This window comes from Heteronotia binoei, chromosome 14 (genome assembly GCF_032191835.1).
Source record: "Heteronotia binoei isolate CCM8104 ecotype False Entrance Well chromosome 14, APGP_CSIRO_Hbin_v1, whole genome shotgun sequence".
NCBI lineage: Eukaryota > Metazoa > Chordata > Lepidosauria > Squamata > Gekkonidae > Heteronotia > Heteronotia binoei.
The window spans coordinates 67,624,226-67,647,315 of NC_083236.1; the positions used below are offsets into that span (position 1 = coordinate 67,624,226).

General features: G+C 48.9%; 1 protein-coding gene across 1 annotated transcript in view; it reads right to left on the minus strand.

The window, feature by feature from the left end:
- SLC7A5 (solute carrier family 7 member 5) overlaps positions 1-23,090 on the minus strand; it is an 82,581-nt gene that overhangs the window by 2,833 nt on the left and 56,658 nt on the right. The window contains exons 4-9 of the mRNA XM_060253859.1: positions 20,756-20,800; positions 9,254-9,377; positions 7,870-7,973; positions 7,214-7,310; positions 5,719-5,868; positions 4,668-4,845 (exon numbers count right to left, since the gene is read on the minus strand). Coding sequence (XP_060109842.1) covers positions 4,668-4,845; positions 5,719-5,868; positions 7,214-7,310; positions 7,870-7,973; positions 9,254-9,377; positions 20,756-20,800 — 698 coding nt within the window. The remainder of the gene's footprint in view (positions 1-4,667; positions 4,846-5,718; positions 5,869-7,213; positions 7,311-7,869; positions 7,974-9,253; positions 9,378-20,755; positions 20,801-23,090) is intronic.

A 23,090-nucleotide genomic window follows, 5' to 3' on the forward strand; every position in this document is an offset into this window, starting at 1 on the left:
AGGGGCAGCCAAACTTGCTTAATGTAAGAGCCACACAGAATAAACATCAGATGCTGGGAGAGCTGCAAGACATGAACGTCAGATGCTGGGGAGCTACGAGGCAGAAGGAAGGCAGGTAGGCAAATAAATGGGGAAGGGAGAGAGAGGTGCAAAGAAAGCAACTTTAAATGCATTCCCCAATCCACCGACTGGCTTGGCGAAGTTTTTTTTAAAGAGACAAATGCCTTCTCCAAAGAGGCCAGCAGGGCAGTGGGAGGTTCAAGAGCCACACAATATGTGTGGAAGAGTCACATGTGGCTCCCGAGCCACAGTTTGGCCACCCCTGGTATAGTTAAACGTGCCAGGGCTTTTATTTCTTTGCACCAACATTTACTGTTTTCATATCCACTTCAGCGCTAAATCTTTGCTACCCACTTATTGTTTAAGAGCACTAATTATAAACTTCTTTTTGTTGTTATACTGCCTGGATTCTCACGTCTCCTTGGTCACAATTAGGAGGTATTTATTAATACGGAAGACAAGGGTTGTTGGGTGCTCTGGTCCCTCCATATAGACCCTTAGCAGAGTGGTGGCAGCCAATAGAAAGCCCTGCTAGGCCCCTGCGATGTGAGTCTCGGGCAGAGAGAGGTCTTTCCCATCACCTTTTGCCTGGTCCTTTTTAACAGGAGATGCTGGAGATTGAACCTGGGCATGCCAAGCCACTGCCACCGAGCCAGGGGCTCAGGTCAAGGTCTTTCTTATCACCTCCTGCCTGGTCCTTTTTAACAGGAGATGCTGGGGATTGAACCTGGGACCTTCTGCATGCCAAGCAGAGGTTCTACCACTGAGCCAGGGGCTCAGGTCAAGGTCTTTCTTATCACCTCCTGCCTGGTCCTTTTTAACAGGAGATGCTGGGGATTGAACCTGGGACCTTCTGCATGCCAAGCAGAGGTTCTACCACTGAGCCAGGGGCTCAGGTCAAGGTCTTTCTTATCACCTCCTGCCTGGTCCTTTTTAACAGGAGATGCTGGGGATTGAACCTGGGACCTTCTGCATGCCAAGCAGAGGTTCTACCACTGAGCCAGGGGCTCAGGTCAAGGTCTTTCTTATCACCTCCTGCCTGGTCCTTTTTAACAGGAGATGCTGGGGATTGAACCTGGGACCTTCTGCATGCCAAGCAGAGGTTCTACCACTGAGCCAGGGGCTCAGGTCAAGGTCTTTCTTATCACCTCCTGCCTGGTCCTTTTTAACAGGAGATGCTGGGGATTGAACCTGGGACCTTCTGCATGCCAAGCAGAGGTTCTACCACTGAGCCAGGGGCTCAGGTCAAGGTCTTTCTTATCACCTCCTGCCTGGTCCTTTTTAACAGGAGATGCTGGGGATTGAACCTGGGACCTTCTGCATGCCAAGCAGAGGTTCTACCACTGAGCCAGGGGCTCAGGTCAAGGTCTTTCTTATCACCTCCTGCATGGTCCTTTTTAACAGGAGATGCTGGGGATTGAACCTGGGACCTTCTGCATGCCAAGCAGAGGTTCTACCACTGAGCCAGGGGCTCAGGTCAAGGTCTTTCTTATCACCTCCTGCCTGGTCCTTTTTAACAGGAGATGCTGAGGACTGAACCTGGGACCTTCTGCATGCCAAGCAGTGGCTCTTCGACTGAGCCACAGCCCTTCTCCAAGAAGTTTGTGTCCCCCTTTTGGCTCTTTTGCAAAGCACCCCTTCCTTCTAACCAAAAGCCTGTATGGCCAACCGCAGAGCTTGTGGCGTCAGTCTCTGGCTGCCCCGGGACACAGAAGAGGGCTGGTCGTGTGCAGTGTGGGACACAAGCGGCCAAGAGGGCTGCGGGTTTTGCGTTAAAGCACGTAAAAGACATCTGACGCCGCATTTCCTCGAAAACTCTCTTCTCTGCAGAAGCAAGCTTGCAGAACGCAGCACTGTGATCTAATTTGTCAGCCGGTGGCTACAGAAGTGGCCGTTCTTGGAACGGAGTGCAAGAACCTGAAATGGGAAGAAAGGAAGCAAAGAAGCCCAGAGTTCTGGAGGGTAGTTCTTGTGTGCTTCAACCCCAAACAGCTGAGAAACTCGGGCTCTTCCGCTGGCCTGCATTTCTTGGCCAGCCCCTTCTGATTGTCTTGAGGGCGCCAGAGATAGATGGTGTCATTTAGTTAGGGAGACTTTTTAAAAAAAAGAACTGATTCTGCCGTTCAAACGAACACAGTTTTCAAGGCTAAAGAGAAGCCACATGGGCCATGAGCCCATGAGAGGTCTGCTCTGGAGTGCACACACATAAACTGTGTTGGATTGCTCATGTTTTAAATGTTCTGCCTCTACTGGGAATGGAGATTGCAAGGAGAGGCCCTACTGAGCGTCCCATCCAGGGGTGGAATTCTAGCAGGAGCTCCTTTGCATATTAGGCCACACCCCCGATGTAGCCAGTCCTCCAAGAGCTTACAAAAAAGAGCCTTGTAAGCTCTTGGAGGATTGGCTACATCGGGGGTGTGGCGTAATATGCAAATGAGCTCCTGCTAGCATTTCACCCCTGGTCCCATCAATCAAAGAAGCTCGCTTGGTGCATGCGCGAGACAGGGCCTTTTCCATGGCAGCCCCACAATCCCGGTACAACCTCCCCAGGGAGGTGGGCCCAGGCCCCTCGCTTTCAATCTTTAGCAGGCAGCTGAAGACGGTCTTATACGGCACCACACTTGATCAATGCAGTCCTAAACTGTGGTTTTTTAAATTGTGGTTTAGATATTTTAATGTACACGTGCTATTTTATTTGTATGGTTAAGTCGCCGTGAGCTCTTGTCAGGAAGAAAAGCTGGGTAAGGAACGTTCTAAATAAATAAATAATGGAGTTAATTACATCTGCAGTTTAATTGCATGCATTTATTGAGTTGGATTTTTTTTCCTCATAATGCCTTTTCAGGAATCTGCCCAAGGCGACCTAAGAATTAAAAGAACCAGCCCCCCGCAAATTTTTTTTAATTAATTAAGATTAATTAAGATATTTTAAAAAGGTCAAGGTAGACCCCTGTGCAAGCACCAGTTGTTTCCGACTCTGGGGTGATGTCACATCACGACGTTTTCACGGCAGACTTTTTTACGGGGCGGTTTGCCATTGCCTTCCCCAGTCATCCACACTTCCCCCCCAGCAAGCTGGGTACTCAGTTTACCGACCTCGGAAATGTGGAAGGCTGAATCAACCTGGAGCCGGCTACCTGAACCCAGCTTCTGCTGGGATCAGGTCGTGAGCAGAGCTTGGACTGCAGTACTGCAGCTTTACCACTCTGCGCCACGGGGCTGCTAGTTAAGATATAAGGTAAAACTAAAACCGTAGCTTTTGCTGTTTAGGAATTGTGGGCAAGGTTTTTCCTTTGGTTCTGGAAAACCGAACAGCAGCTTGGAGAATCAGCTACAAGATCTAGGATATTTAGGCCTCACTAATGCCTCAAAGTCAGTTGGTGGCCTCGGACACGCCACTCTCTGCTTCACATGGGGATAACGATAGTGGCCTCCCTTAGAGCTGTAAGTAGTACACTACAGGCATGCACCCGAAGGGTTTTAGATACTGCATAAATGCTAAGTCAGCCAGCTTTTAATGCAGTATGTCCAAGCCTTGAAATTGCACTGAAACCCAAAAGGGGTCTTTTCTGTACACTCTGAGCCAGAGAAGTTGAACTCATTTGTAATGAGGTCCGGATCTGATATAAATGTGACCATTGTCGAGCTGGGCCATGAGCGTCATAAAAAAGAGCCTTGTAAGCTCTTGGGAGGATTGGCTACATCATGGTAATGCCAGGTAGTCGAGATATAAAAGAACGCAGACAAACACAATTAAAGATTTAAAAAAACCCTGAAAACATGCTTTAAAACATTAGCACTTCTTGGTTTTAAAGGTGCTTTCTTTGTTTCTCTGCCGTGTGATCCAGGGAACTGGGCAAAGGAAGCTCTGGCTCCTTCTTTCCTTCCCCAGGGGACCAGGAGGGGGAGGAGTCTCAGCCAATAGAAGGAGGAGAGGCTTGGCTCAGTAGAAGAAGAAGATGATATTGGATTTATATCCCGCACTCCACTCTGAAGAGTCTCAGAGCGGCTCACCATCTCCTTTACCTTCTTCCCCCACAACAGACAGCCTGTGAGGTAGGTGGGGCTGAGAGAGCTCTCCCAGAAGCTGCCCTTTCAAGGACAACCTCTGCCAGAGCTATGGCTGACCCAAGGCCATGCTAGCAGGTGCAAGCGGAGGTGTGGGGAATCAAACCTGGTTCTCCCAGATAAGAGTCTGCACACTTAACCACTACACCAATCTGGCTCTTACACCAAACTGTGCGATTGAGAGAGCCTGGCAAAGCAAGCTCTTCCTCCCTCCCTTCCTCCTCAAGGGAGGAGCCTCAGTCAATTCGAAGAATAGAGGCTTTGCTCTGTAGCTCCTGTGCGATTGAGCAAGCCTAGCCTAGCAAGGCAAGCTGTGATGCAGAAGGAAGCAGATGACAGCCAGTTGCTTGGGGGGCTGAGAGGAGCCCTCCAGGGGCCTGATTCAGCCCTCAGGCCACATGTTTGACACCCCTGATTGAGGTTACTGTTTGACCCAATGCCGGCACCCTAATTCAGAGCACAAACTCATTCACCTTGAAATCACGTGCCCCCCTCCCCGTGTGTGGCCCCCTGACCCGCGAGCCCCCAGCTGTACTCACATATCAGCTGCAGCAGCCACTTTGGTTTGTTTTGCCACCAGACGCCAATGTAGTAAATCGGGAGCCCGCTGAGGACAATGGTGAAGCCGATGCCGCACTCCTTGGGGGTCATCCAGAAGGAGACCACGATGAGGAAGACGCAAGCCAGGATGAAGAAGATGGGCAAGGAGAGGTTGACCTGCGTGTGGGAAGGCAGCGAGGGAGAGGAGATGAGGGTCCGGCTTGGGGAAACGTCACCCCTCCACCCCCAATTCCCCGTGCTATTTCACACAGTTTCCCATGCCCTGGGGCTTCCTCCACAGAGAGGGGAAGGAGAAGGAAGGAGGAAGAAGAAGAAGAAGAAAGAAGAAGGAAAAAGAAGAAAGAAGGAAAAAGGAAAAAGAAGAAGGAAGAAGGAAAAAGAAGGAAGAAAGAAAAAGAAGACAGAAGGGAAAAGAAGACGATGACATTGGATTTATATCCTACCCTATACTCTGAATCGCAGAGCTGCTCACAATCTCCTTTACCTTCCCCACCCCGCAACAGACACCCTGTGAGGTGGGTGGGGCTGAGAGAGCTCTCCCAGAAAATGCCTTTTCAAGGACAACTCCTGCCAGAGCTATGGCTGACCCAAGGCCATTCCAGCAGCTGCAAGTGGAGGAGTGGGGAATCAAACCTGGTTCTCCCAGGTAAGAGTCCGCACACTTAACCACTACAACAAACTGGCTCTTTCAACCACCCTTTCAAGGACAACCTCTGCCAGAGCTCTGGCTGACCCAAGGCCATTGCAGCAGCTGCAAGTGGAGGAGTGGGGAATCAAACCCAGTTCTCCCAGGTAAGAGTCCGCACACTTAACCACTACACCAAACTGGCTCTTTCAACCACCCTTTCAAGGACAACCTCTGCCAGAGCTCTAGCTGACCCAAGGCCATTGCAGCAGCTGCAAGTGGAGGAGTGGGGAATCAAACCCGGTTCTCCCAGATAAGAGTCCAAGCACATCACCACTACACCAAACTGGCTCTCTTGGATCTAACTTTTCTAGCTGCAAGCGCAAAACTCTTGACTACTACACCTTTATGGGTCTCTCCAGCTCCGGCTTCTTGTAGCGCAGCCACAGCATGCCGATGATCGCCAGCGCCACGCACAGCCAGTTGAAGAAGCTGAAGAAGTTGATGACGGAGAAGATGTCGTTGGAGAAGGCATACATCAGGGTCATGATGCACTGGAAGGGAAAGGAGAAGGTAAGCCGCTCTGAGATGCCGACTGAAGGGCGGGATAGGCATCCCATCTCTTCTTCTCTTCTATGGCCGGAGGTGGGAGGCAGAGAGAGGAGCAACGGTTGAAGCGACTTGCAGCAGGACGGCTGGAAGCAACCATGGCGTGGAGCACGGGGCTCGAATTCATTTGTTATGAGGGCCAGATCTGACATAAATGAGACCATGTTGGGCCGGGCCATGTGCGTACCTATTTAAGATTAGGTAGCAGAGACTGAAACTTTATAAAGGACACAAACACAAAGATTTTTTTTTAAAACTTAAAATAAAACATGCTTAAAACATTAGCACTTGTTGGTCTTAAAGCTGCTTTCTTTGTATTTCTCCCATGGGATCTTGGGAACTGGGCAAAGGACGCTCTGGCTCTGTCCTACCTTCCCCAGGGGACCAGGAGGTAGAGGAGCCTCAGCCAACAGGCTTGGCTCAGTAGCTCTGCTGTGGGATTGAGAGTGCCTGGCAAAGCAAGCCCTCCCCCCCTTTCTGCCCAACGGAGGAGCCTCAGCCAATAGACACTTTGCTCTGTAGCTCCTGTGCAACTGAGCAAGCCTTGCAAAGCAAGCTGTTCCGCAGAAGGAAGCAAGAGAGAGGGAGAAGGAAGCAGATGACAGACAGTTGCTCAGGGGCCTGATAGGAGCTCTCTGAGGGGCTAATTCGGCCCCCGGGCTGCATGTTTGACACCCCTGGCCCATAGAGGATCCAGGTTCAAATCGCCATGGAAGCTGCCTAAGGTTAACTGGGGCCAGCCCCACACTCTCAGCCAAGCTTCTTGCAGACTGTGATGAGGAAAAAAACAGAGGGATCGGTTTTGCCTTCCACAAAACCGATCCCTGGTGCCAAAAAGGTTGGGGAGCACTGTCCGAGGGGTTTTTTTTGTTTTTTGTTTTAAATAAATTTAGTCGTGTTTTTCTGTGTCCTTTAAAAAGTTTCTATCTCTGCTACCTAATCTTAAACAGATGGCCCGGCCCAACACGACTCAGCCTGGCCCGACACGGTCTCATTTATGTCAGATCTGGACCTCATAACAAATGAGTTTGACATCCCTGCCCTAAAGACTGGTAGTATATCTCGTAGGGCCTAGATCTCCACGGGGAGCTGATTTCACCGGGTCAGGGCCAGGGCCGAAAAGGCAAGTCAGACATCCTTTGGGCCAAGGATGGCCAAAAAGTGTTGATTAGCAGATCGCAACAATCTTCAGGGCTCGTATGGAGAGAGGCACTTTATACACAGACGGCACTTTATATACCCTTTATACACAGACCGTCAGGGTCCCCGCATCCCGGTGAGCGTCCTTACCGTGAAGATGAGTGAGGGGAGGGGAGTGAAGAGCCGAGGATGGATCATGGAGAGGAGGGAGGGCAGGTGGCCTTCGCGAGCCCCCACGAAGAAGAGCCTGGAGAAAGCGTGGAAGAACCAGCATCAGTGAAGTGCCAACCAGCTGCGCTTTTGGCACCGAGTTACAATGCTGCAAGGGGCGTTTGTTAAGAGCCAGACCAATCCCGTTCAAAGGGAAAGGGTGGTGACTTCTTCACCCCTTAGAAGAATGCCTCTGTCCGTCGCAGGAAGGAGCCCGCCACGCTGGGCCGTTCTCACGTACCTCCCCCTTCTCACGAGGAAGGCACTCCAGTGCAAAGAGCACGTGTGAACACAGGACAGAGGGCAGGCCAACGTTCTCTGGAATTGCCTGAAGTATTTTCTGCTGGAGCCCTTTCCTTCGGAAGGTGAGAGAAGGCAGAAGCGATTCCCTCACGCCCAGCCCCAAGTCTTACCGAAAACCCCCTCTTCGCATGCGTATTTCGCAAATCAATGTTTTTATGCTAGGTTTTAAGTGCCCGTTAGCCAATCTTCAGTTGAAACGTGTGGGGAGGTGTGTGTTCAAATTTCAACTATTGAAATAATTCCCATTCTCTGATCGCTCTAACCGCCTCGGCTCACGGCTGCGAGAAGCCTACCTGGACGAAGTGAAGAGGGACCCATTGACAGAACCAAAACACGACAAGCCGACAAAGACTGGGATGATCCACGCCATGACTCCCAGGTGATAGTTCCCAAAATCCTACAGCCAAAAAAGAGGGAGAAGAGCACGTCAAGTTTCCTAACAACAAAATCGTGTGTGTGTGTGTGTGTGTGTGAATATGGAAATGTGGAAGAACAGGGACAGAAGAAAATGAGTTGGTTTTATACCCTGCCCTTCACTACCCAAAGGAGTCTTCGAGCGGCTTACAATCTCCTTCCCTTTCTATTCCCACAACAGACACCCTCGGGCTGAGAGAGCCAGTTTGGTGTACTGATTAAGTGTGCAGACTCTTATCTGGGAGAACTGGGTTCGATTCCCCACTTGTCCACTTGCAGCTGCTGAAATGGGCTTGGGTTAGCCACAGCTATCGCAGGAGTTGTCCTTGAAAGGGCAGCTACTATGAGAGCCCTCTCAGCCCCACCCACCTCATAGGGTGTCTGTTATGGGGGGAGAAGCTAGAGGATACTGTAAGTCGCTCTGAGTCTGATTCAGAGAGAAGCATAAATCTGCAGTCTTCTTCTTCTGAGAGAGCCGTGACTGACGCAAGGTCACCTAGCTGGCTGCATGTGGCAGAGGAGTGGGGAAACAACCGCTCTGAGCCCCCTTGGGGAAATGAGCAGAATATAATTAAACTAATAATAACAATTTTAAAAAGACTTTGGGGTTGGTTCCACAACCCGACTTTTATTGCACTGCTTACTGAATGTCCCAACCTGTGAATCGGATCGACTCCCTCTGTGTAATCCGCCTGAGTCCAAGTGAGAATAAGACAAATAAGTAAAAGGAACGCAGAAAGAGAGAAGAGGACTTTCCCTTAACAAGGATTCAAACCAGCGACTCCATGGCCCCAGGACAGTCTCATATCCATTACAAGAAGCTGCCTTTACAAATTAAAACCCGTTGCCAGCGCCAACGGTTTAAAATTACAACCAATAAATAAGGCTGCAAAAGGATCCTTTCAACAGCCGGCATTGCAAAATAAATAAATAAATAAATGATTTAAAAAAAATTAAAAAGGGACATCTCAGATCCATATTGACAGATTGCTTTTTCCGCAAGGCGTCGCTCTGGCAACGGATCACGAGATTACGCAGCCGGTGACGCCGCCTTCTCGCTCGCCACCAGAGAGCAGCTGGCAGACAAGGCCTCTCTTATTGTCTCCGCTCTTCGCCGTGTGAATTGTGAGCGGCCCTTCCCAGGGGAGGAAAAAAAGAGACCAGGGCTGGCTGAATGACGAAGATGGAGACCCGAGATAACACCACAGGACGGGACGGAGTGTGCCTGAAAGGTGGAAGCCATTTCCCAATGACTCATCTTACCACGGCAACTGCTTCTGACGACAACATGTCATCTACCGACAGGGTGGTGAAATAAGCCAGGTTGGTGAGGACGTAAACCAAGGTCACGATCGGCAGAGAGATGATGATGGCCAGGGGCAGGTTTCTGGAGAAGGAAGACACAGAAGGGGTGTCAGCATGCGACCAAGGATGTTTTCCAAACCATGCCATCCTTGTACCTTCAGGGTAGATTTTAAAAAAAAACCCAAACAAACCTGTAAACCAGCATCTTTGTTGCTGCGGTGCCAGTCAGATAGAAGATATTGCTCACTGTATTCTATCCTGTCCATTCTATGGGGTCCATTCGAAATAAACTGCTGAATCAATTTCTCTCAAGGTTTAAATCAGAAGAGGAATGTATTAAATGTTTATTGGCTGATGCCGTTCCAGATGTTACCCTTAAGGTGGCTACTGTCATCTTTTTAGCAACAAAAATAAGGAAGAAGAAAACCACAGCCACCCATGCAAGAATTCTGGCCACGTTATAGTCTCATTCTGTCACGTTGTGTTTTATTATTTATGTTTTAAATCTTAAAACATAAGAACATAAGAGAAGACATGTTGGATCAGGCCAAGGGCCCATCCAGTCCAACACTCTGTGTCACACAGTGGCCAATATATGTGTGTGTATACACACACACATATATATATACTGCGGTTAATAGCCACTGATGGACCTCTGCTCCATATTTTTATCCAATCCCCTCTTAAAGCTGGTTATGCTTGTAGCTGCCACCACCTCCTGTGGCAGTGAGTTCCACATGTTAATCACCCTTTGGGTGAAGAAGTACTTCCTTTTATCCGTTCTAACCTGACTGCTCAGAATGAGACTTTGAATAAAGGTTAAAACGCTTGGGGCTCTTTAGCTTGGAGAAACGTCGACTGCGGGGTGACATGATAGTGGTTTACAAGATGATGCATGGGATGGAGAAAGTGGAGAAAGAAGTACTTTTCTCCCTTTCTCACAATACAAGAACTCATGGGCATTCAATGAAATTGCTGAACAGTCAGGTTAAAACGGATAAAAGGAAGTACTTCTTCACCCAAAGGGTGATTAACATGTGGAATTCACTGCCACAGGAGGTGCTGGTGGCTACAAGCATAGATAACTTCAAGAGGGGATTGGACAAAAATATGGAGCAGAGGTCCATCAGTGGCTATTAGCTACTATATATATATGTGTGTGTGTGTGTGTGTGTGTGAGTATACACACACACACACACATATTGGCCACTGTGTGACACAGTGTTGGACTGGATGGGCCATTGGCCTGATCCAACATGGCTTCTCTTATGTTCTTATGCAGCTTGAGAGCCACATGTGGTTCTTTCACACATATTGTGTGGTTCTCAAAGCTCCCACTGCCCCGTTGGTTGATTTGGACAAGGCATTTGTCTCTGCAAATCACTTTTCCAAGCCAAGTCAGAGGATATATTTATAGTTAAAGTTGCTGTCTTTCCACCTCTCGCCTCTTCCACATCTATTTGCCTTCCTTCCAGCTCTCAAACATCTGACGTCTATTCTGTGTGGCTCTTAACGTTATGCAAGTTTGGCCATTCCTGCCTTACAGGGTTCTCCTAAGTCTGCGCTTGGATGGGAGACCACAGAGGAAGTCCAGGGTTGCTCTGCAGAGTGAGATGATGGCAAACCGCCGCTTGACGTCTCTTGCCTCGAACAGAGCTGCCATGAACCGGCTGCGACCAGACACCCCTTTCCACCACCAGCAACGAAGAGAAACCATGAAGCCAAGCCTGCGTTGGAGCAACGCTGCTGTCTCGCCCAAGAGGTGGGAATTTTAAATCTCACGCTCCGTGACGAAGCCTTGTGATTCAGGCAGCCGGACACGGTGCGCGGAGGGGGAAGGACCTGTGTGTGTGAAAACGCCACGCGCACCCTTTCCATGGTTGCTTTGTAGCTCTCTGCAGTATTTATTCTATAAAAAGTAAAGGTAGACCCCCTGTGCAAGCATCAGTCATTTCCGACTCTGGGGTGACGTTGCATCACAACGTTTTCACGGCAGACTTTTTATGCCATGCTGGGAATTATTAGGAAGGGAACTGAAAACAAATCAGCCAGTATCATCATGCCCCTGTATAAATCTGCGGTCTCATTTGGAATACTGTGTGCAATTCTGGTCACCGCACCTCAAAAAGGATATTATAGCATTGGAAAAAGTGCAGAAAAGGGCAACTAGAATGATTACAGGTTTGCAACACTTTCCCTATGAAGAAAGGTTAAAACGCTCAGGGCTCTTTAGCTTGGAGAAACGTTGACTGCGGGGTGACATGAGAGAGGCTTACAAGATGATGCATGGGGTGGAAAAGGGAGAGAAAAAAGTACTTTTCTCCCTTTCTCACAATACAAGAACTCGTGGGCATTCAATGAAATTGCTGAGCAGTCGGGTTAGAACGGATAAAAGGAGGTACTTCTTCACCCAAAGGGTGATTACCATGTGGAATTCATTGCCACAGGAGGTGGCGGCGGCTACATGCATAGCCAGCTTCAAGAGGGGGTTAGATAAAAATATGGAGCAGAGGTCCATCAGTGGCTATTAGCCACAGTGTGTGTGTGTGTGTGTGTGTATATATATATATATAAATTTTTGGCTACTGTGTGATACAGAGTGTTGGACTGGATGGGCCATTGGCCTGATCCAACATTGCTTCTCTTATGTTCTTACGGGGTGGTTTGCCATTGCCTTCCCCAGTCATCAAGCTGGAGACTCATTTGACCAACTTCGGAAGGATGGAAGGCTGAGTCAACCTTGAGCTGGCTACCTGAACCCCAACTTCCGCCGGGATTGAACTCAGGTCGTGAGCAGAGATTGGACTGCAGTACAGCAGCATACCATTCTGCGCCATCGGACTCCTTACAAAGGGAAAGGTAGTTCCCTGTGCAAGCACCAGTCGCTTCTGATTTTGGAGTGACGTTGCATCAGGATGTTTTCACGGCAGACTTTTTATGGGGTGGTTTGCCATTGCTTTCCCCAGTCATCTACACTCCCCCACCCCACCCCGCAGCAAGCTGGGGACTCATTTTATCGACCTCAGAAGGATGGAAGGCTGAGTCAACCTCGAGCCGGCTACCTGAACCCCAGTGTCCGCTGGGACCGAACTCAGGTCATGAGCAGAGAGCCTGGACTGCAGTACTGCAGCTTTACCACTCTGCGCCACGGGGCTGCTGTATTCTATAATAGAGGCCTAAAAGTAAACCTGATACTTCGCCCCCCCCCTTAGAAAACCTGTTCAGGAACTCAGGATATTGTTACAAAGAAGCTTGCCATGAGCCTTCTCCGTTAAACAATTCCACCCACATCCTTTCAGAGAGCACGATGGGAGATTGCTGGATTTGAGATTATTCGCAAATGCACAACAATGGAACCCCCAGGGCTGAATAGGGACCTAGGATTCTTAGCTCACGACAGATTCTGATTTCCTGCCCTTGAGCATTTCTCTGCTCTCGTGAATCTGATAACATTCTGCATTGTACCTTGGCCTCTTCATGTCCCTCCTTGGCAGCAACCCCCTCCCCCCCCACACACATATACACCTTCTGATTATGACACAAGGACTCCGAGATCTCAAGTCCTACTTGTATCTGGAGAAAGTAACTTTCACTCTCGAAAGCTCAGAGCCCTCAAAATTCTTGGTGGTCTCCAAGGGGCTTCTGGACTCGAATTCAGCTGCTCCATTGATCAGATGAACTATTTGCACAAGCAATGCTAATGTGCTGTTGCACTTTCCACAATGCAAGGTGTATTCTAGCTGATACTGATATTGGATTTTGATGATATTGGATTTATATCCCGCCCTCCACTCCGAATTTCAGAGTCTCAGAGCAGCTCACAATCTCCTACAGCTTCTCCCCTCCACAACAGACACCCTGTGAGGTGGGCGAGACTGAGAGAGCTCTCCCGGAAGCTGCCCTTTCAAGGACAACTCTGTGAGAGCTATGACTGACCCAAGGCCATTCCAGCGGCTGCAAGTGGAGGGGTGGGGAATCAAACCTGGCTCTCCCAGATAAGAGTTCGCGCACTTAACCACTATACCAAACTGGCTCTCTGTGGCCTTGCACAACAACTCAGAAGAATGATCGAGCCGACTTCAACGCAGGGATGTCCCCCATGACTCTCGGTTCCAACTCAGGCTCTGCTAGCTTTGTTTTCATAAAACTAGCTGGGGAAGGGCTGTGGCTCAAAGGTAGAGCCTCTGCTGGGCATGCAGAAGGTCCCGAGTTCGATCCCCGGCAGCTCTAATTAAAAAGGACCAGGCAGGAGGTGATGGGAAAGACCCTTGTGTGCCTGAGACCCTGGAGAGCTGCTGCCACTCTGAGTAGACAAGATTGACGATAGACCCAGGGTCTGATTCACTATAAAGCAGGGCTTTTCTGCAGCAGGAACTCCTTTGCATATTAGGCCACACCCTCCTGATGTAGCCAATCCTCCAAGAGCTTACAGGGCTCTTTGTACAGGGCCTACTGTAAGCTCCAGGGGGATTAGCTACATCAGAGGTTTGTGGCCTAATATGCAAAGGAGGTCCTGCTAGAATTCCTTACAGGGCTCTTCGTACAGGGCCTACTGAGAGCTCCAGGAGGATTGGCTACATCAGGGGTGTGTGGCCTAATATGCAAAGGAGGTCCTGCTAGAATTCCTTACAGGGCTCTTCGTACAGGGCCTACTGAGAGCTCCAGGAGGATTGGCTACATCAGGGGTGTGTGGCCTAATATGCAAAGGAGGTCCTGCTAGAATTCCTTACAGGGCTCTTCGTACAGGGCCTACTGAGAGCTCCAGGAGGATTGGCTACATCAGGGGTGTGTGGCCTAATATGCAAAGGAGGTCCTGCTAGAATTCCTTACAGGGCTCTTCGTACAGGGCCTACTGAGAGCTCCAGGAGGATTGGCTACATCAGGGGTGTGTGGCCTAATATGCAAAGGAGGTCCTGCTAGAATTCCTTACAGGGCTCTTCGTACAGGGCCTACTGAGAGCTCCAGGAGGATTGGCTACATCAGGGGTGTGTGGCCTAATATGCAAAGGAGGTCCTGCTAGAATTCCTTACAGGGCTCTTCGTACAGGGCCTACTGAGAGCTCCAGGAGGATTGGCTACATCAGGGGTGTGTGGCCTAATATGCAAAGGAGGTCCTGCTAGAATTCCTTACAGGGCTCTTCGTACAGGGCCTACTGAGAGCTCCAGGAGGATTGGCTACATCAGGGGTGTGTGGCCTAATATGCAAAGGAGGTCCTGCTAGAATTCCTTACAGGGCTCTTCGTACAGGGCCTACTGAGAGCTCCAGGAGGATTGGCTACATCAGGGGTGTGTGGCCTAATATGCAAAGGAGGTCCTGCTAGAATTCCTTACAGGGCTCTTCGTACAGGGCCTACTGAGAGCTCCAGGAGGATTGGCTACATCAGGGGTGTGTGGCCTAATATGCAAAGGAGGTCCTGCTAGAATTCCTTACAGGGCTCTTCGTACAGGGCCTACTGAGAGCTCCAGGAGGATTGGCTACATCAGGGGTGTGTGGCCTAATATGCAAAGGAGGTCCTGCTAGAATTCCTTACAGGGCTCTTCGTACAGGGCCTACTGTAAGCTCCAGGGGGATTAGCTACATCAGAGGTTTGTGGCCTAATATGCAAAGGGATTCCCGCTACAAAAAAAGCCCTGGCTATAAGCACCTTCACGTATTCATTTGTGCTTTCGCTCCCACCCACCCCATTCTTACGGGAGTAATGGCCAAGCAAGAAACCAACCCAGATACGGGCACAATTCTTCATGCCAGCGGTGGGGGAGGGGGGGGGGACACAACGGGGAGGCTTAATGAGACTTTTGAAGAGTCTCTTGCCGTCTTGGCTGGCGGGGGCTGCGTTCGCTCTTGAACAGATTAATTCAAAGGGATCTGCAATTGCCCTGAACCAGCGGGGTGGGGGGGGGGGAAAGGGAGAGGGGGAAAGGGGAGGATTAAATGCTGCAAAGCCACCCGAGCTCCAGATTAAGAACATGTCCCAGTTCTGCTACAAAAAGAAGGCTGTGTTAACACAAAGGAAAAGGACCGGCTGGGTTAGCTACGGCCCACAGGAAATCAAGCAAACCCAACAATCCAGAAAGCTCAAACAAAAGGCAGGTCTGTCCCTCCCAGTAACACAATAAACTTGGAGGGGGGAAGAGGGGAGGAGGGAGGAAAGATCTTCCCCGATGCGGCGTGGGGCCGACCTGCTGACTGAAAAGCCACAAGAGGCCGAGCGGCTGCCGCATTTGCCGATCGAGGACAGCCGCAGCAATTCTACTCGGTCAGTAATAAAGCACCCTGGAATCTCTAGCTGGGCCGAGAGCTCTGGGAACCATGAGGGCTCTGCTCTTAGCAGCACAGCATAGTGACAGAGAATCTTTGCCTTAGCAGGGCTGGGGAGGGAAGGCTTGGACCTCTGTCGTCTTTCCTAACAAGAACATCACTATCCAATAGATCCAAGCAGGCAGCCGTGTTGGTCTGAAGCAGCTGAACGTCAGCTTTCGTGTGCTCTTAAGCACCCTTCCTCAGACGAGGAATCCAACACAGTGAGCAAAGCCATACAGAGCTGAGCAAAGCCACAAAGAGCTGGTAGGCAGTGGCCCAGAATGCAACATGGTACAGATTTAAGAACCAATGACAGTGAAGTAAAATTATCTGGTAGGCAGAAGAATGTAAAATGGTGCAATGACAGAACCGGTAAAATTAACAAATTGAGCAAACCTTTGATCTGAGTAGCACGCTGCTGTTTTGTTGCTTTCGCATGCTCATATTACTCAGATCCAAGGTTAGCTCAATTTGTTAATTTTACTATTCTGTCATTGTACCCTTTTACATTCTAAACCGCTGCCTACCAGATAATTTTACTTCACTGTCATTGGTTCTTAAATCTGTACCATGTTGCATTCTGGGCCACCACCTACCAGCTCTGTGTGGCTCTTTTCAGCTATGTATTGGCTTTGCTTTGGATTCCTCGTCTGAGGAAGTGTGCTTAAGAGCACACGAAAGCTGACGTTCTCAATAAAAATTGGTTGGTCTTAACGGTGCCACTTGACTCCAGCTTTAATCACTATCCAATGTATTTCTCCTTTAGCTCTACAGACATACTCAAATAGAGATATTGGCTGTTTATCTCATGACGTATACTAAACCCATCTCCTTCCACTATATTTTAATGTATTTTTCTTCTAATGGCCAACTATACATACATTAGAGAGCCAGTTTGGTGTAGTGGTTAAGTGTGCGGACTCTTATCTGGGAGGACAGGGTTTGATTCCCCACTCTTCCACTTGCACCTGCTGGAATGGCCTTGGCTCAGCCATAGCTCTTGCAGAGGTTGTCCTTGAAAGGGCAGCTGCTGTGAGAGCCCTCTCCAGCCCCACCCACCTCACAGGGTGTCTGTTGTGGGGGAGGAAGATAAAGGAGATTGTGAGCCGCTCTGAGACTCTTCGGAGTGGAGGGCGGGATATAAATCCAATATCTTCTTCTATCCAATTATATGTTAAAAGGAATAGTTGGATGGGAAAAACTTCTGAGAAAATAATGCCGTCTTTTTGGCCCAGGCTTATTTAATAGAGCGACTGACAGACATTCTCACATTCTGACATATTGCTGTTTTATTGCTTTCGCATACTCCTGCTACCCAGATCAAAGGTTTGTTCAGTTTGTTCATTTTACTATTCCGTCTTTGGATCTTAAATCTGTCCCGTTTTGCATTCTAAACCACTGCCTGCTACTGGTTCCCTCTAAACTGCAGAGTCTTGTGAGCAAAAAATTCTACTTCGTGAGCTACTGGCACTAAAGTTGTGAGCCGCTGCATAAATTGTTCTGCTTCGGGGGTCGTCCTTCCTGAGCTAAGACAAAAATGTGTGAGCCGGAGGCTAAAAATCTGTGAGCTAGCTCATGCTAACTCAGCTTAGAGGGAACACTGCCTACCAGCTATATGCAGCTCTGCCCGCTGTACCTGATTCTTCGTCTGATGAAATGTGCTTGGAGCACACGAAAGCTTACGTTCTGAATAAAACTTCGTTGGTCTTAAAGGTGCACTCGACTCCTACTTTGTTCTACTGCTTCAGACCAACACGGCTGCTCACTTGGATCTCTCATTCCCAACAGATCATGCCGCCAGAGATCTGCAAAATTCGGCTCTGCCTTCCAGCTAGTTACTGGCAATACAGCGCTAGTGAATTGACCCAGGCTGCCTGCGACGATACCTTGCGGTTTTCAGGCTTGGAGAAATGGATGCACCTCCCACGTGGTACGCACCAAGCTACACAATGAACGATGGCCGACTTTTTGGATTGCCAACTTTTCCCTACTAAAGAAGGCTAAACGATACAGGAGAATCACGGACAGGAGGAAAACATGCGCTGCGATACCGTGATTGAACAAAACTGCCGCTCTCTTGAAAATTATTATAAACAGTGTAATAATTTCGCTAGATCCAGGTGGGCAGCCGTCTTGGTCTGAAGCAGCAGAACAAAAGAGTCGAGTTGCACCTTGAAGACCAACAAAGTTTCATTCAGAATGGAAGCTTTCGTGTGCTCTAAGCGCCCTTCATCAGACAGCAGTGTGGAATGGCCAGCAGTCCCAAATATAGAGAAAGGGGGCAGTTGAGTTAGTCTGCAGAGTCATGGAAATGTTTTTTAGCGGATTAAAAGAGTCACAAGTTGGGGTCTGGTGTTTGTGGAGTTTATGTTAACTGGGCTGAAACAACAACGAAGGGTAATTCAGTTGGAATAGCCGATTGATGTCCATGTATTAAACCCATTAAGTATCCTGGGTGTGAAGTTCAATACATGAGAGTCTGTTGCAATGTTCGCTCCGGGTTAAAATTTGTAAGAGGGTGGCAGTTTTGTTTAATCACGGTATTGTAGTGTGACTTTTTCAAAGTGGCAAAACTCCCATGCCTTCTAACTGCAAACAAGCAAAAACCCAGCCGCCTCCCCACCCCCACCCCGCCGCAGAACGATCTGGGAGAGAATTCTTTCCTGCCGAGTCCGGTTAAGTCACACAATTGCTAAAATGCACAGGAGCACTACTAGAAGGCAGCGCCGGCAGCCCTCGTAGCGGAGAAAACTTGAATTTTATTCGTTTTGTTCAGGGCTTTTTTTCTGCGGAGTCCACAGGAGTGGAGCTCTGCCTGGCTCGACCTCCCATGCGGCAACCACGTGCTCCCAGGACAGACGGTGGAGCCTAACATGAAAAGGAGCTCCTGCTGGGCTTTTTCTACGGAAGGAAGGAAGGAAGGAAGGAAGGAAGGAAGGAAGGAAGCAAGCAAGGAAGGAAGGAAGGAAGGAAGGAAGGAAGGAAGGAAGGAAGGAAAAGAGAGAGAGAAAGAAAGAAAGAAAGAAAGAAAGAAAGAAAGAAAGAAAGAAAGAAAGAGAGAGAGAGAAAGAGAGAGAGAAAGAAAGAAAGAAAAAAGAGAAAGAGAGAGAGAGAAAGAAAGAGAGAGAGAGAGAGAAAGAAAGAGAGAGAGAGAAAGAAAGAAAGAGAGAGAGAAAGAGAGAGAGAAAGAGAGAGAGAGAGAGAAAGAGAGAGAGAGAGAAAGAAAGAGAGAGAGAGAGAGAAAGAAAAAGAGAGAGAGAGAGAAAGAAAGAAAGAAAGAAAGAAAGAAAGAAAGAAAGAAAGAAAGAAAGAAAGAAAGAAAGAAAGAAAGAAAGAAAGAAAGAGCAAGCATTGGTTTTGTTCGGTAAACTAGGAGCTTGTATACTGAAAAACCGTTGTAGCTAACTCATAGTTAATCACTGTATTGTAGGAGTCTTAAGGCAAAAGTCCAACAGAGATGGTTTGCCGCTGCCTGCCTCTGTACAGCAACCCTACTCTTTCTCTGTAGTTTCCAACTCAAATACTACGTGGGGCTTTTCCCCTGTTTAGCTTCTAAGGTCAAACTAGCCTGGGCAATATGATACCAGCCAGGCCAGGTCATGGCAAGTCAATACAAGCACACAACTTTAAAGGTAAAGGAAAGGTCCCCTGCACAAGCACCAGTCGTTCCCGACTCTGGGATGACGTTGCTTTTACAACGTTTTTCACGGCAGGCTTTTTACAGGGAGGTTTGCCATTGCCTTCCCCAGTCCTCTACGCTCCCCCCCACCAGTAAGCTGGGGACTCATTTTACCCACTTCGGAAGGATGGAAGGCTGAGTCAACCTCAAGCCGGCTACCTGAACCCAGCTTCCACCGGGATCGAACTCAGGTCGTGAGCATACGGTGGACTGCAGTACTGCAGCTCTACTGCTCTGCGCCACGGGCTCTTGCACACAATGCTCCCTCTAAGCTGTGGAGTCTTGTGAACAGAAATTCTACTTTGTGAGCTCCTGGCATTAAAGTTGTGAGCTATTGCATAGATGAGTTTGCTCTGGGGCCATTTTTCCTGAGCTAAGACAAAAATGTGTGAGCCGGAGGCGAAAATTTTTTGAGCTAGGTCACACTAACTCAGCTTAGAGGGAACGTTGCCTGTACACAAATTTTTACAAACTTGAATTATTTTCAGCCAGCAGAATACTCCTTTGTTCAGTAAATCAGGAGTTTGTGTATTGAAAACTGGACAACGCAGCGACAACGTGGCTTCCATACTTTACTGGTCTTTCCAGTAGGTAACTTCTTCCACCTGAAGAGCGTACTACTCTGGGAAAGGTAAAGGAGGAGGAATGGGATTGTCTTCCTTTAAAAAAAAATTTAAAAAGGTGTTTACAGCCGCCTATCTGGAATGCATTTCATTTCCTCAGTTGCTTCGGGGCTTTCCTCTTCTCTAAATGGAAAGGGGCAGTGCCGGATTAAACCCTGTGGAGGCCCCTTAGGCAGTTGAAATCTTGGGGGTCCCCTCGCAAATTATTTCAGAGTCTGAATGCCCGCCCCACCACCCATGGCCCCCGCTGCAGGCACCTTCTCCAAAGCCCCTTGGACAAGGTTGCGGGGGAGAGGCAGAGAGAGGCAAACTTGGCGACGATTCTAGCAACAGCCTCACCAGGCAAGTCGGGCAAAGAGGGGCTCAGTTGCTGGCTGCACATACAGGCTCCAAGGGCTGCACGCAGGGGAGAAACTGGGGGGGGGGGGGAAGCCCGCCTGGGCCCCCTAAAGGCATGGGGCCCCATAGACCAGCGCCTACTTGGCCTAATTGTTAATCCAGCTCTGGACAGGGGTGCCTCCGACAGTGCTACTGGAGCACTTGCAAGATGAACATTCCTGGAGCAGTCACAAAATGATAAAACCAAGGATAACATTCGGCTGCATATACAAATACCATCACTAACTCTTCATCTCTGGCAAAAAAGAAATAAATCATGCCCTCGGGGTGACCGGTCATTTCTCTCAAGATGACCAATGGGTTAGTTAGCCATTCACATGGGGGAGGGGAAGAGAGGGCAGCGGTGGTCAGAAGTCTTACACTGAGAAAAAAGAGCAGACTTTAAAAAAACAAAGGGCAGATGGAATTCTTTCTGCTCCCTCCCCGCTGGGCAACACGTTGCTTCAGGACAAAGCCTACCTGTACGGGTTGATCATCTCTTCGGTCACGAAATTCAAGTAATTCCTGCAATTTTCAAAAGCAAAGAGCAAAAAAAGGGTCATTGGGTCGATGCGTTCGCACGACAATACAATCTGTCCATCAGCAGACCTGAGTCAAAATAAAAATGGAGGAGTGTTTTTATGGGCCATTTTGGGGAGAAAGGAGAGGTGGAAAAGGAGTAAAACAATTTTTAAAAATTGTTGGAATACTAGGAAACAGAAGGGATGCTAGATAACAGAAGGATCTGCACACCTAACGGCATTTCCTCCAGATGCCCATAAAAGAAACCAACCAACCAACCAACCCCGGCTTTCTGAAAGCCGAATATTCCACCACAACATTTCTATCCACATGTAGTCCCCACTGTAGGCTGGCCACGGGAGTTAAATCCCGTGATTAAAGAGTTGGAACACTTTCCCTATGAAGAAAAGGTAAAACACTTGGGGCTCTTTAGCTTGGAGAAGTGTCATTTGAGGGGTGACATGATGGAGGTTTTCAAGATTCTGCATGGGATAGAGGTGATAGAGAAAGAAGGACTTTTCTCCCTTCCTCACAATACGAGAACTTGTGGACATTCAATGAAATTGCTGAGCAGTCGAATTAGAACGGATAAATGGAAGTCCTTCTTCACCCAAAAGATGATTAACATGTGGAATTCACTGCCACAGGAGGTGGTGGCGGCTACAAGTCTAGCCAGCTTCAAGAGGGGATTGAATAAACATCTGGAGCAGAGGTCCATCAGTGGCTATTAGCCACAGCGTATTGTTGGAACTTTCTGTCTGGGGCAGTGATGCTCTGTCTTCTTGGTGCTTGGGGAGGGCACAGTGGGAGGGCTTCTAGCCACACTGGTGGACCTCCTGATGGCCCTTGTGTTTTTTGGCCACTGTGTGACACAGAGTGTTGGACCGGATGGGCCATTGGCTTGATCCAGCATGGCTTCTCTTATATTCTTAAATCCAAGCCAAGTAACTTGACCCATTTTTCTTTTCTTTTTAAAAAAGTAATAGATTGTGATGTCTTGAACAAAGCATGCCCCATTAATAAAATGGTAGCTTAGGTAATAAAAGTGTTTGCGCCTTCTCTCTCCCTTTCTTCCTCTTGAACATACATACATGAGGCAGAGCCCAAAGGGAATGCATGGACCCTCCCTTTGGTCTTGGGAGATCTTGTGAGCTCTGAACTCACATGAAGCTGCCTTACACTAAATTGGACCTTTGGTCCAACAAGGCCAGCACTGCCTACTCAGACGGGCAGCTGCGCTCCAAGGCAGGGGTGGCCAACTGTGGCTCTTTCACACACATTGTATGTCTCTTGAAGTCCTCAACGTCCCATCAGCCAGCCTGGAGAAGGTATCTCTCTCTGTAAATCACTCCTCTAAGCTAAGCCAGCCAGTGGCTTCAGAATGCATTTATAGTTAAAGATGCTTTCTTTCCACCTCCACCCATCTATTTTTCCTTCCTTCCATCCTTCCTTCCTTCCTTCCTTCCTTCCTTCCTTCCTTCCTTCCTTCCTTCCTTCCTTCCTTCCGGCTCTCAAACATCTGGCATTTATTCTATGTGGCTCTTAAATTAAGCAAGTTTGGCCATTTTAAATCACTCCTTTAAGCTAAGCCAGACAACGGCTTCAAATGCATTTATAGTTAAAAGATGCTTTCTTACAACTTCCACCCATCTATTTTCCTTCCTTCCTTCCTGTCATGCAGCCCTCTGACATTTATTCTATGTGGCTCTTGCATTAAAGCAAGTTTGGCCACCCCTGCTCCAGGGTCTCAGGCAGAGGTCTTTCTCATCATTTCCTGCCTGGTCCTTTTAACTGGAGATGCCGGGGATTGAACCTGGGACCTTCTGAATGCCAAGCGGATGCTCTGCCAATGAGCTATGGCCCTTCTCCATGGCTCTCCAGGGTCTCAGGCAGAGGTCTTTCCCATCACCTCCTGCCTGGTCCTTTTAACTGGAGATGCCGGGGATTGAACCTGGGACCTTCTGCATGCCAAGCGGATGCTCTGCCACTGAGCTATGGCCTTTCTCCATGGCTCTCCAGGGTCTCAGGCAGAGGTCTTTCCCATCACCTCCTGCCTGGTCCTTTTCACTGGAGATGCCGGGGATTGAACCTGGGAGCTTCTGCATGCCAAGCGGATGCTCTGCCACTGAGCTATGGCCCTTCTCCATGGCTCTCCAGGGTCTCAGGCTGAGGTCTTTCCCATCACCTCCTGCCTGGTCCTTTTAACTGGCGATGCCGGGGATTGAACCTGGGACCTTCTGCATGCCAAGCGGATGCTCTGCCACTGAGCCACAGCCCCTACTCCCTGAATCTC